The sequence below is a fragment of the Vidua macroura genome, chromosome 9 (genome assembly GCF_024509145.1).
Source record: "Vidua macroura isolate BioBank_ID:100142 chromosome 9, ASM2450914v1, whole genome shotgun sequence".
NCBI lineage: Eukaryota > Metazoa > Chordata > Aves > Passeriformes > Viduidae > Vidua > Vidua macroura.
Genome location: NC_071579.1, coordinates 6,562,259 through 6,576,624, shown reverse-complemented (window position 1 = coordinate 6,576,624; position 14,366 = coordinate 6,562,259). Strand labels below are relative to the sequence as shown.

At 40.9% G+C, this 14,366-nt stretch overlaps 1 protein-coding gene across 3 annotated transcripts in view; it reads right to left on the bottom strand.

The window, feature by feature from the left end:
* BRINP3 (BMP/retinoic acid inducible neural specific 3) overlaps positions 1–14,366 on the bottom strand; it is a 199,303-nt gene that overhangs the window by 66,443 nt on the left and 118,494 nt on the right. For all 3 annotated transcript variants that reach the window (XM_053985680.1, XM_053985683.1, XM_053985681.1), the window contains one exon: positions 11,875–12,065. In XM_053985680.1, coding sequence (XP_053841655.1) covers positions 11,875–12,065 — 191 coding nt within the window. The remainder of the gene's footprint in view (positions 1–11,874; positions 12,066–14,366) is intronic.

Sequence of the window (14,366 nt, the reverse complement as noted above, 5' to 3'; positions counted from 1 at the left end):
AAGTGTGAATAAAAAATATAGTCCTTCCTAAATTAGGATAACAAGCTAAAATGTTCCTTTTCTTTTTGAGGTGTCAGGAGAAAGATCCTCTTGGTAAATATAAAAATTATCTTTGGATCATTTGGCAACATTATACCTTTAATGTGGTCCAGTCTTAAAATCATGTATTTTCTATTTTTAAGAGAAAAATAAAATTTTTAAAAACCCCAAACTTGTGCCAAAGAAAAAATGTGATGGGTTAACATTAGATCCTAAAAAGAGCATGAAAGGCATTTAAAGTCTTGAAGCTTAAAAATCAAAATGATAAGGGCAGGTTAATTAAGGACTCAATTTTCCATCGAGATTTTACCTTTGATTATACATTTCCGTGCAATTCTAAAACTTGGCTGCAGTATTCTTTTCAGCAACATCTCTAACAAGTCAGTAATTTCAGCTGTTTCCAGCTCTTAGATTTGCTGCCCAGAAACTCCTGAGTTATTTGTGCTGTCCGTGGCACTCCAGCTCAGCACACCCTGCACCTCCCTGGCGGTCACGTCTGCAGCAGGACATTTTTCATGTCCATTTTATTTTGCCATCAAACTCCCCCTCCTGGAGTTGTCATCCCAAGCTCTCACAAGGAATCACATTAGTGTCCATAACAGGGGTGTCTGCCTGGCTCACAGGGATGTGTGCAGGGATTTATTTTTAGGTTATATCCTCATTACTTCCCACCCATTTATTCCCTCTGGTAAATGATTGTAACACATTTGCCCTTTCTGTCTCATTGGTACGGCCAACTCTCAATTTAGAGTTTTGCTGAACTCTTGTTTTTATGCAACTTGGTTTTTAGAGTGTTTTCCTGCCTCTTTGCAGACCTACTACAGACCAGGCAGCTACAACTGATCTATAATTTAATCATTAAATCCCTATTAGTTGCTCAAGCCAAAGGGAATTTAGCTCTGCTAAATTTGTGTTACAGAAGAAAAGCAACTTAATACTGAAGCTTTAAACTTCATTTCATATGGCTGCTTCATTCATATGGAAAGTTCTGTCTGAGAACCTGGTGAGTCTCAATATTGTTATTTCATGAACAAAACTAGAAGAGATATTTTAATGTACAGAAGACTGCTCTTAAAATTAGGCTCTGAGGGCAGCGTTACCCAGGCTGACTGCTGAGCCCAGCTGGAAAATCCTTCACATCATCCTGATTCATGGGAACAGAAAGACCTATCAAATACCAAGACCGTTTCATTAAAACATACATGAATGTGTCCTACTATGGGTAGGAAAAAATATTTAGAATATAGAATATAGGATCTTGTCTGAAGGGTTTTATTCATTCCTTTCTGGTCCTCACATAGATGAGCCAATGGCAAGGGCAAAGAATGATGTATCATAAGGGCAAGTGCATTTCTTCCATCAAAAAAAAAGAGAAAAAGAGAGAGCCAGAGTTCCTATGAGCACAAGAATCTAGGGAAGGAGGAAAGTTCATAAGGAAAAGGAGGAAACCTATGAAAGGAAAGCAGGACTTATTGTCAGGACTGTGGAGCCCAGAGGAAGTGAAAGGACTTTGTTCTGCTCAGAACTGAAAGCAACTCCACCACCTGCAGGTTTTGCTTTGTTTCCAGGCAGATGAACATGTGAGGTAGCACATTCCTAGATACCCAGCTCTTTTCACAGTACTGTAGGTGAAAAGCCTTTTGACAAGAGCTGTTTTCTCAATTAAAGCTCTTACATATGCAAATATCTGGATTAAAGTCATATCTGCCACTGTATGTTTTCTTTATGCCCTTTTGCTATCAGAATGTTTATCTTGTATGTATGCACAATTATTTCTAAGCCATTGCACAGTGGTATCAGGGTAGAACTCTCAGGTCACACACTACAGACTTGTCAGTTTGGGATATCTGCATCAAGGAAGGACAGATCATCCCCAATGTAAACCAATACCAAAGCACCAAAAGCAGACCAACACATTTTATTTTTTATGCCTGAAGGGACACAGGCTATTTACTTTATTATGGGCTCAGTATTGTCGTGAATGTTGTGTTTCAAACAGAGAACTGGAGTAGATTAAAGTATGACAGGAAAAATATTTTAATGGTCCTCTTCAAACCATTTTCTCTATTATCATCAAGGTTTTATCATCACCAAATTTTACACATTAAGAATTTCATGAAAAGCTGAAGAAAAAACATGGAATGATTTTTCATTTGTCAGAATATAGATACACTTGGAGAAGATAAAATTAAATTTCGTTGTAAATTTACATATTATTTGGAGACACCCATATCCTCCATTTGATGGAATTATTATAAATGTTGGAAAATTATGGACTATTATAACCCTGACACAAAAGGGCGTTTTTTATTGTTTCTTTTCATATTACTTTTAACAAAATTGAAAGGAAGAATATCCAAAGCCCATGAAATGTGTTAGCTATCTCCTGGGAATTAAAGGGTTAAATTGGGCCATGCAGGGAGAGGCCATGAACAATAGTTTGATAAATTGGGCAGATGGTAGTTGAGGCTCGCTTGTGGAAACCCTGATTTCAGCGACACCAACATGAATGAGCAGAAACTTCCTTGACATCAGTGCCGTTTATTCCTTGCATAAGGTCAGAACCTCACCATGAAAAATTAGAAACATTTTTTTATTTTGCTCACTGGATTCTGCTACAAAGCCTGTAGAACAGCTTCCAACCTTTCAAGCATTAAAGATCTGAAAATAACGATCACTCCACAGTGTAGAAAGTCTCCTGGATGAATAATGAAACCTTTCTTAAACCCAGCTCTGCTTCACCATGTAGAGGCGTTATGTGCATTATCTTGTAAGAGATTAAATTATAGTTTTGCTGTCAGACATGCAAATTCTGCTGGAGCTCCGTGAGAAAGTTTACAAGGTAAAAATAACAGTGAAGTGCAGAAGACAGCAATGATATAACTCTCAGTGCCAGTTAGCTGTGAAGGATTCCCACGCAAGGGATAATTTTTCACACTAAATGAATAGATCAAAGGGGATGATTGCAGATTGAACCATAAATCATAATAAAAAAAATTAAAAAAAAAAAACATGCAAAAATGTATTCTAGCCAAAAATTCTCTCAGAAAAATAATATGAAAACTGAAAACTTGCCACAGCCTTTTACCATTGTCTAAGCTGATTTCTTCTGATGCAGAGTCTCTATTTGTCTGAGATATTCTTCCTAATCTGACCTCTGTTCATACAAGCTGTTGATACATGCTATCTCCTGTTTCTGAGAGCTCAGAGGCAGGGAAATGTTCTGCGAATTTTATAGTCCTTGCTTGACATTCTCTGACCTGCTGGCAAGCAGTAGCTGCCAATTAGAGGGTGGACAGGCAGAGTGCTGAAACTTCCCAGCCCAAACACAAGCCAGCCAGACTAAAGATCAAGTTGAAATCTGTACAAACCTTAGTGCCTCCAAATTCCTGCTGGAATGCTCTAACTGCACTCTTCAATATGTTCACTCTGGAGCTCTCAATACTAAAACCCTTCTCCGTCTTCTGGGTTTATTTACTTTAGTTTCACTTTTTTTACAGAGAAAAAAAAAAAGAGTATGGAACATGTAAGGAACTGTAGTGTGAATTGTTTATAGGTTTTTGACAACCATGGTGGCAAGTGTTGTGTGAGTGCTGTTAAGGTTTCTCGTTTACATATGTATATTTATAGCCTGCTTGGGGTTTGGCAGTCTTCATCTCCTTGGCTTTTTTTTTACTCTTCTCTCTTGACTAAACTCACAACTAATAGAAGAGCCCTTCAATTTGTTTTGTTCTATCACACAATGTATTCTATCCTATTCTGTTGTTTGGGTATTTTTTATTAAGTGGACAATAGTTATCCAAAATCTTTCCAAAATGCTTATCCAAGCATCTCTATTATGTGCTATTTTATTGTTCTGTGAAAGCATCTCACGCTGTGTTGCCAATGAACTGGAGATGCTGTAACTCCTTGCACTCATGACTCCTCTGCACACGCTGCTGCAGAGGTAACAGAGTGCAGCTGAGATTGGAGGCTGCAAAGTGTCTTAGGTTGGAAATGGGATTTTGTATTCCATCCCCATCTGTTAGAGCAGTTGTCTTCTGTTCATTGGGCAGTTTTCTTTTTCTTTCCCACAGCCAATCCTCCCTCCAGGAGATCTCTTCTGTTCATGGCCAGTGAGTGTCCCTGCATGGCTGAGAAAATTCCATCATCCCATGGGGAGATGCTCTGCCCAGGGGGAGGAGCCAAGCATTCCTACCTGGATACAATCTGACCTTGGAACAGCACAGCAGCCTTTGCCCACTGCATTCCCAGAGGAGCAGCTTTCTTCCCCACTGCATTCCCAGAGGAAGCCCAGGCCCATCTCCAGCAACCCTGGAGCTTCAGAGGAAAACTCCACCCTTGTCCAGGATCCCTGCTCAAGCAGAAGCACAGCTGGCACTGCAGGAGGGCTGAGCCACCATGGGATGGGACTGCTGCCACCACCCTGACCCACAGGGTGTCAGTTCCTATTCTGACTCTGTCAGTAGTTTTCTGTACTATTGCATTTGTATTTTTAATTTTCCTAGTACAGAACTGCTATTCCTACTCCCATATCTTTGCCTGAGAGCTCTTTAATTTCAAAATTATAATAATTCAGAGGGAGGGTTTACATTTTTCATTTCAAGGAAGGCTCCTGCCTTCCTTAGCAGACACCTGTCTTTTCAAACCAAGACACTAAGACACATCTTTAATGAGTGTCTGGTGCTGCAGCTGCTGTGATGGACTGTGGCAGTGATGCTGCTGAGTGAGCACTGAGAGGGATCAGTGAAATGTTACTGCCTTCACTTCCTGCTCTGGGTTTGGAATCGCAGCATCCCAGACTGGTTTGGTTGGGAAGCCCATTCCATCCCACCCCTGCCATGGGCAGGGACACCTCCCACTAGCCCAGGTTGCTCCAAGCCCTGTCCAGCCTCGCCTTGGGCACTGCCAGGGATCCAGGGGCAGCCACAGCTTCTCTGGGCACCCTGTGCCAGGGCCTCAGCACCCTCACAGACAGAAATTTCTTCCCACTATCCCATCTAACCCTGCCCTCCTCAGCTTAAAGCCATTTTTCCTTCTCCCATCTCCTTGTCCTTGTGAGAAGTTCCTTTCCAGCCTTCTTAAAGTCCCCTTTAGATATTTTAGGTTCCCCTCATCCTTTTCTCTCACCCTCTGAAACATTGAGGGCCAGATTCTTACTGGAATTGTGCTCAAGAACTGACCTTTCAGAGAAAGCAGCCCTGGATATTCAGTTTAATTAAAACTCAACTGTACAAATGAATTAAAGGTTTTTTTTTTTTTTAATATCATCACCTTAAATAAGATGTGGAAATAGATCCCCAACCTTTCACTTTGTATATTCTTAAAATTAGTGAACAGTGCACACATAGCAGTCACAAGATACCTTGCTGTGAATTTAATCCAAGGATGTCCAACAGTTTCCATGTAAAAAAAGTATAAAACCTCAGGTATTTCATTTTTATAGTGACACCAACACAAATCTCATCCTGTGCAGTAGGAGATGGCATGGAGACTTCTTAACTACCTTTGGGTGATGCCCAAAATCTAATTGCAGGTCCCAGTCCTTCTGGTAAGATAAAATAATGACCCAAATTTAAATTTAAAATTCATTCCTAGCCACATTAACAGCAAGCTGGGTTTGTGAAACTCTTAATATTGAGTGAGATTTCTAAAGAGACCTGCAGAAGTATTCAATTCTCACATAAATTTCAGGGAAGAAAAACCTTCAAGATCACAATTCTTGTATATTTCCTAATTTTTAACTCCCCCTTGGAGTTATGTCAAGCTTTGGTCTTGTATGAAGGCAGTCTGATCTCCCAGGGTAGTGGAGAACTTGGCGTTTCATAATGGTCCTGAGCACCTGTCCATGGAAATCTGTCCTGTGGATTTTCCTTGACATTCCTAAGCCGTGTCACCAAACCTACACAACAGGGAAACCCCAAATTTTTTATAAGGATCGATCATTCCTGGCTCTTAATCTTATGGATTGTTGCAATTAAATTTATATTTATATTTCATTTCTTCAATGGAATCAATAAAACCCTGCTATCATAGGACTTTCCAAAACAATGTTTCTAACTGTGATTTTATACTTTAAAGCTGTTGCTGGGCAATTTTTTTTCCCAGTCTTTGGTCCTTTACAAGGTTTCACAGCTGTACAGTCTTAAATTCCACCCACAAACTGAATGGATAAAGTGAGGGCAAGAAGGGTTCGAGATCTAGATTTCAAAAACTGGCTGTTTATACTAAACTGTGCAAACTGTTAAGATTTAGAATTTGCCAGAAATCTGACAAAAGCTCAAGGCTTTATAGTATTTTAGCACTTCTACTTTTGATTACGGCAATTACTTGAATTCACAGAAAAACAGATGCAAATAGGAGGTATAAAGGAAAAAAAAAAATTGAACCAAGCAAGCTTTTTCAAACAAAAAAAAAGAAAACAGAAAAAAAAAAGGTCTGTATTTCAGTCTGAGTTTTGAGTGAGAAATTAATTTCATTACACTTAAGTTTCCTCTCTAACAGCCCACCATGAGTCATTCATGGGTTAATTATAGATAATCAGAGATAGTTACCACCACAATAGAGCCCTGTTCTTTGTAATGTAAACTTCTCAGATAAAACCAAATGTTTAAATCTCTCATAGCAAAGAAAAAAAAAAGTGGTTTGGGGAAAGTAAAAAGCAAATTGCACAATAAAATTTAATTGGAATTACAGGGCACGTTCTCAGGGATGTTTATTCTTTCTCACTCAGATGGAATAAATGGGCTGTAAATAGCTGTAAATAGCTGGTGGAAAATTCAATTTATGCATCTGTTCTGCTGTTGCCTCCTGTTCCTTTGTTGCACTGTGGCTGTCCCAGAACTGTTTGGACCCTACAATAACACCTCTGCTGTAGTCACCTGGCCCAGCTCCCACAGAAGGAGGTGTATTCTGGGATGGAGCACAATATCCTCCAAGAGACACCTATGGAACAGCCTCATTTCATTAATGGCAATGCTATAACATAACTGCGTTTATAATTTTGCAGAATGCAGTGAGACTATTCAGTAATATTTAATTTACCGTGCAGCCAAGGTGGTTTTTTTTTTGTGTTCTGCACAACTGTTTGGACTCATTGCAGAAGTTTGTTAGGGACAGTGCTGGAATTACAGCTTGTAGCAAACTGGAATCGTGGTCATCTGAGAGGAGCACGCTGCTGTCTCCCAGAGCTGGGGCTCAGGAAGCAGAGTGAAATCCAGATGTACAGAAATCCAGATGTTGGTGGCACAGCCCTCTGCCACCCACCCACAAAATCTCTAATGTGCTGTAGGAACGTGGCCACACCACCTGGGCCAGCTCAGCAGGGTTATTCTGCCAGTGGGCAGTGACAGGACATGGGGAAAATTGCTGCCTTTATCCTCTGCATTCTGCTGCCTTTATCCTCTGCATTCTGCTGCCCTTATTGGCATTCTGCTCCCACAGCTGGGCAGGGTTTTATTAGACAAGAGCCCCATCACCCTAATAGGTTGTTAATAAGGAGAACCAACAGCCATCCGTGCAGCTGAAGAGAGGTTTTGGTAGGAAAATGCCTCTAAAATGAGCGTGCCAAGAAAGTGATGTTGGACGTGTCATATTTCAAACACAACAGGCTGTATGTTCATGGAAATGTTATGCAAATGAGACACAGCCCTCAGGCACCTGGTGAGGTTCCAGAGAGGCCCTGGAGGCTCCAAACTGTTGATTTAGCACATGAGCCTTAGCACTTGCACTAAAATCCATGTGCTAAAATCACATTGAAAGAATGCATGTGTCAGGGACTTTGAAATATATTAAATATTGATAGAAGCTATCAGCTCTTCCCATGGACATTTTGATTTCCAGTCAGAAAATGTTGCCACGGGATGATGTTACCTCTTTTAATGTAGAATAAACAGTGGATTCTGCATGATTAATGCAAAGCCTCCATCAGCAGCAGCCTCAATGCTACTTTTAAGGATAATTACGTCACAGGTAGCAGGAGAAACAAAAAAATTACAAGAAAGGACGCAGAATTAATGTAGTAATTTGTTTAGAAGATACATCACGTGTGGATAAAAATTATCTCTTTTTTTTAGGAGAAAATATGCAATTTTTGTCATAGAAATAGAGAAAAAAAGAGGTGTGGGAGTGATGTGGTCTAACCTGAAAAGGGATGCTTATACCAATCTGGGGGAAAAAAAAGAAGGAACATGAATTGGCTTTGTTTGTGGGGGGTTGTGTGGTTTTGGGAGAAAGAAATTGTATTTGCAATCTCTCTTCTCAAATAATATTTTAGAGGTGTCCCAGCCATCAAGATAGCTGTCTCTGAGCACTGCAATCAGAAAATATGTAGAGGTGCAAGCAGTTGTGCTATTTTTTCCTAACTCCTGCTGCAGTTCCAGACTGCCCGTTGTCACAGGAAATGTGACAAACAATAAGTCAAATAGCAAAGCAAATTATTCCTGCTCATTTTGAAGCCCCAGACTCGAGGAACTTGAATGGCAGATTTCATTTGTGCATCAGAATGCTCTGATTTAACTGCAAATGTCAGGGCTTTTGATTTGTGTTTTAAGTATTCTCTGTTCCATATCATATTCAGATATGCACTCCCAGCAGGGCAGTTGTGTTCTTCCTAGTAAGAGCATGAGTTATATGAAATATTTTTGATACTCTCAGCTCTCTCTTCTTAAAATATAAACAACTCTTGTTAGTATGGTAGAGTCTAGAATACTGCATATGAAAAAAGCCATCCAAAATTAATAAAAAATGACAGTATCAAATACTAACTAGGTCCTGAACATGATTTGTTGTTGTTGTTGTTGTTGCTAATTAGTCAGCAATCAAAATGATTGCTGAGAAAACTTCTAATACTACTTCAGAATTCTAGGGATTTCTCAAGCTGTTGTAATACCTTTCTCTTGGATTTCTTTGATGCTGGTCAAAAGGGAGTTATGCCAAGCTGTGAGACCTTTCCTTGGGCTCCCTTGGCAAATCCCTCATGCAAAGGAAGGCTTTCAGCAGAGCTGTGGTGAGCACGCCAGACAGAGGAAGTGCTGGTGTTGGAAATGATACAATTTTAACATTTTTAACAAACTTTGGTCCAGGGGGGTTGTTTGTCATTGCCCAGGAGAAAGGAATTAAAATTTCTTTTCAAAAGATTCTGTTGCCTGGGCAAGGCCTGGTGATTTAACATCTACAGCCTGGAAGCAGCACATGAGTATCAAATTAGAATTGAAGGTGAAGGGATCAATACCCACAGGAAACCAAATATTGAGAATTGTGTAATTTAGGACCATTGAACACCAAACCAATTAATTTCTCTGGGTTTTGTCTGTATAAGTGTGTGAAAAGTCTAGTAAAGAGCCATGTGTCATGAAGTTATCTACTCTGCAACACATGGATGAAATTATTTCTGTTCCACATCCTGGCCAGAACAACATCCTGTCCAGAACAAAGTAATGCCTTAATTCTCTAAAATGATGCTGCCGAGTTTTTGTTTTTCCCGCAGTTTTGGTGACACTGGCACTTGAAAAGCTGCTCAGGAATCCATGGTGTAACAAGCACTGGGGTCACTCCTCCCTGCAGCAGCACAGGAGGGGAGGCTCTGATGGCCACCCTGGTCCCCAGGTCCTTCAAGGTGTCACTTCTCCCAAGCCAGCCCTCAAGATGGGACAGAGATCTGGTTCAGCAGCTGTATGGAAAGTACTCTAACTCAGATGTCAGGATATATGTTTTAATGAAAAATCTGCAAATGTGCTACTTACACCCTGGATCTAAAACTTTACTTGATGGTTTTCCAATTTAAAAACAGCAGTCTTTCAAAAACATATGCATATAGAACAAAAAAAAAATGCTTTCCTTGGCTGATTTGTGCTTCTATGTTTCAACAGAAACAGGTTTTTTGTTCAATTAAGTGTTCTGACAGTAGAAATTTGTCATGCAAATGTTCCCAGCCTCTCAATGAAAGTGGTGAGAGAAGCCAGGGTTTCATCTATCAGCACTGGTGCATCTGATGTGAGAACCATTTCCTGGAGGCTCCTGCCGTCAATTAACGAAATGAGATTTGCTGGTGGACTAACACTTCGTTTGCATCCACCTTAGCAGGAGGCTGGAGAGAAAGCTTTCATTTGTACTGTTTGTAGAAATCTTTGGACATGCAGAAGGTTCACTCTGTAAATTGTAGGTGGGCAGGGTTGAATTTTGCATTGTAACACAAATTTTCTTTAAAATATTTCAGTGGCTGGAAGGGGCAGATTTCTTTCAGGCAGTGTTTTGTCTCTACACTTCTATGTTCTGTCACTTGAGTTACCACTGGTTGCAGTCATCAATATTTTCACATAGAAGGAATTTTTGCATGTGGAGGGGGCCTGGTTTTAAGGTAGCTGTACATCTACATAATAAACAGTCAGGCTGTGAAGGTAAGTCACATCTGAGGGATGGGTGATACCATGGTCTGCAGCAAGAATCAGAGAATTCAACCATCAAGGTTGAAAAGACCTCCCAAGAGCATCAACCTTCAAGCCACTCTGTCAATTAATCCACATCTCATCCACTCACTTCTTGAACACCTCCAAGGAGGGGGACTTCACCATTGCCCTGGAGAGCCCCTTACAATGCCTCACCACACTTTAAGTGAAGGAAGTGTTCCTCAAATCCATCCTGAACCTATCCAGAAACAACCTGAGGCCATTTCCCCTTGTCCATCACTAACTGCCTGGGAGAAGACTCCAATCCCACCTTGCCACAACCTCCCAATCCAGTCCTTCCTCCAAGACCAGGTGATGAGATGGGCAGCCCCAAGCAAACCCTGGGTTTGTTCTGCTGCACTCCCAGCTCAACTCTGGCACCAGCAGATGACCAGCCCTGAGCTGGGCTGGGCTGAGCTGCCATGGCACCATTCTGGGATGGATGGGACTTTGGGAATATCCTCCAGAGACCAGCAGCCAAACTGAACATGTGCCATGAAGCCACAAATTCATGTTGTATCCTTCTCCCAGTAAAGGCACTTCCAGGGAAGTACATTTATATTTGCTTGAGTAACAGCTAAGGCAGCTGGGAATTGCATTTGGTTTCAGGTGTCTTTAACGAAGATCTTGGTTACCAGTGGAAGGGTCCAATGAGCAGAAGGGATCCTAAATCACATCTTAAATCAAGAGCTTCACAATTACTGCACATTTAACTGCAAGTTACAATTTTGTTTGCCCTTCAAAGCTGGAAATAAACTGGGAGAGGCTATTTCAAATGAGTAACATAAGATTAGAGATCTCCTCAGGAGAACAGTTATTGCTTTATGTCCTACCTGGGGCACTGATCTTGGCCAAACATCCTCCAGTGCTAGGAGGGACCTGCAGCAATCAGCACAGAGGGTGTTTCGACTGACAAACTGTGCTAAAACTAGTTCCTAACAGAAAATAGTACATCTCTGTAAAGCTGTAGAGCCAAGAGCTCCAAAGTGTTCCAAAGATCATTTAAAAAAAAAATATTTCAAGCACAGGAGTACAATAACTATATCTAAAATAAATAAATAAATATTAAAAAAATAAAAAAGGAAGACAAAGAAAGAAGCGTGAGAAATATAAATCTGTCTGTAAGTGGAGTTACTGGTCACACATGTTCATGAGACTGTCCCAAGGACCAAAAACTTCTGTACCAATCAAACTGTGTATCATTCATCACTAATATCTCTAGTACATCTTTAGATCCTTTTCGACACTAGCACCTTTCTTATAAATCAAATTCTTTGATTTGGGCAAAAAAAACCCGAATAAAACTGGTTATTTTGCTAACAATTACCAATCAAACCACACTTCATGGAGGAGCTGGTGAAGCTGGGATCTCCCCTGGAGCTGTCCCTACCTTGATGGCGGTGGAGGCGATCTGGATGTGGTGCAGCCGGCGCAGGGTGCTGTCCCTGTCGATGAAGTAGGAGGCTGCCAGCTGGTGCAGGGTCTCCAGGGTCACCACGGAGCTGTTGGCGCTGGGGTCGCTCCCTTCTGACCTCTTGCTCAGCTTCCGTTTGTCCACAAAAATTGTGAGCGACTCCTCTCCTGGGCAGAGGAAGAGAAGCCCCAGCAGGCATCAGCAATGTGCAACAATAAGGAGAGACTTTGTAAATGTTCAACTTGAAGAACATACAAAATATGTTTATTTCCAAGGTCACTTAATGCAGTCATTCTGTAGCGTTCTATGTTGGCATAAAAGAAAATGAAACCAGTGTAATACTTGAGATGTTTGTTTGTTTCCTTCTCTCAGAGCTGATTACACCTTGTTATGAGCAACCATGTCCTTTCTAATCAATTCAGCAGTGCCTGAAATCTGATAGAACAGTTGCTTTGAACCAAATTTTTGTAACTGAATAATGTGAGGGTTTCAGAAAGTTGGTGCTTTTCCAAAAGAAAATAGAAGCTCCAGCATCTTGTGTTGTGGATTTCTCACTTCCTGTCTCTCTATAGAGACGTTAATACTATTGAATTCAGAAATTTTAATTTCTGTAAGATTATTGAAACCCAAAAATCTGACTTGCTTAACTGAGTGAGTTCTTAGGAACATTTCCAGAACACACCAACTGATACTGTTTTCCATGTTTATTGTCTAGTTCATGGATATATTTTCCTGTGTTTCAGGCTAAGCAAGAATTCATTCATTTAGTAAAGTGTTTAGGCAAGACTCATTGCATCACAAAGCAAATTGGAAAAGTAATTTCTGGACCCAGTATTTTCTTCTATGCAATTTATGTCCAGAATAAATTGGACAGAAGTAAATTTCCTCACTCTCTGAGTGTGTGTTTGGTAACCTGCATTCTTCAGCATTTAGCTCAACAATTGATTAATAATGTCATTATACCTGGATTTTAGGTGCTGAACAACTCCACTGAGTGCCTTTTCCTAGCTCCTGGAAAGGAAGTTACCCTGCTAAGGTCTGACTTGCCACTTGTTCTACTTTCACTGCTCACCCATCTGCTGCAGTGGCACTGTGCCCGTTCAGAGGATAACAACTTCAGATGGGATTACATGTCAAAAAAGTAATAGCTCTAGGATAAAAATCCAGGCTGAAAACATGACATCATCTTCAAAGGGAGCTAATCTTGGTGGTGAGCAATGCTAAGTGAGGAACGTGTGCCTCCGTGCAGGAGATCACATCTGCTGGCAAATTTTGACCCACAAAATTTGTCTTTGGTTAACACAAGCACACTCCTTGCTCTCCAATGTATAATATGTGTTTCCCAATCTCTCAGAAATTCAGAGGATAGTCAAGCTCTTCAGACCTTACACAGGCAAAACTGGCATTACACAGGAGCTTTTTATCTAATTAGACCTGCAGGGCTTGTCCAGAATATTCCTTTTGTCCTGGAAGAGACAGGTGGCTGTTCCAGCTGGAGCTTACCTCACTTTCCACCACTACATTTATGCTTCTCCTCCTACAGTTTCCTAATGGGTCATTATTTTGTCCATGAAGTCCTCAATGCAAGGATTAATTGCCTGAAGCTCCAAAGAACCAGGAATTAAAACAGCCTCCTTAAGTACCAGGATTTCCCCACCCAATTATTTAATTTTTCTTCTGTAATATGTAGACAAAGGTTCACAACTGCCATGAGGAGGGAACTGGGAAAGCACAGCAAACTCTAATGACCTGTCCCCTGAGAGAAATCTGCCATCAGAACCTGCTCTAGGTTCCAGCTTTGCTGGCATTCAACTGTGCCCATGCAATAAAACCTGCCATGCAACTCCAGCCAGGAGGAAAGATATTTCTGGGATGAAAAGCAATGGAGTGAGCTTTGAGCCAGGGGCCATGGACTTTGTGCAGCTGTTTGTGGAGCTGCAAAGACATGGTTTAGAACAGATATTAGGAAGAAATTCTTCCCTGTGAGTGTGGTGAGGCCTTGGCACAGGGTGCTCAGAGAAGCTGTGGCTGCCCCTGGATCCCTGGAAGTGTCCATGGCCAGGTTGGACAGGGCTTGGAGCAACCCAGCCCAAAGATGCTTTCCAGCCCAGACCATTTCTGGTTCTGTGGTATCAGAGAAGACCTCAGAACTCAGAGGGTGAATATTGTGCCAGCGACCAGTTCAGGCTGCACAGATCTAGGTGCAAAATTTTACTAGGAGCTTTCTCACCATGTTTTCCCCTTTTCCAAAGATCTGAGGTAGTTTATTTAGATTAAAGTGGCTTTTGCAAGGTCAACCACCTTTTCACAGAAAATATAATGAATTGTAAGGGCAAAGAAAACAAGGACTTAAAGCTGCAGAAAATCTCTGGAAAAGATAAAAAAATAAGTTTTTTGAGGTTCTTTGTGTTTCGTTATCACAAATGATATTATTATTTAAGCAGAGTTTGTTGAGTTTTGTTCACATC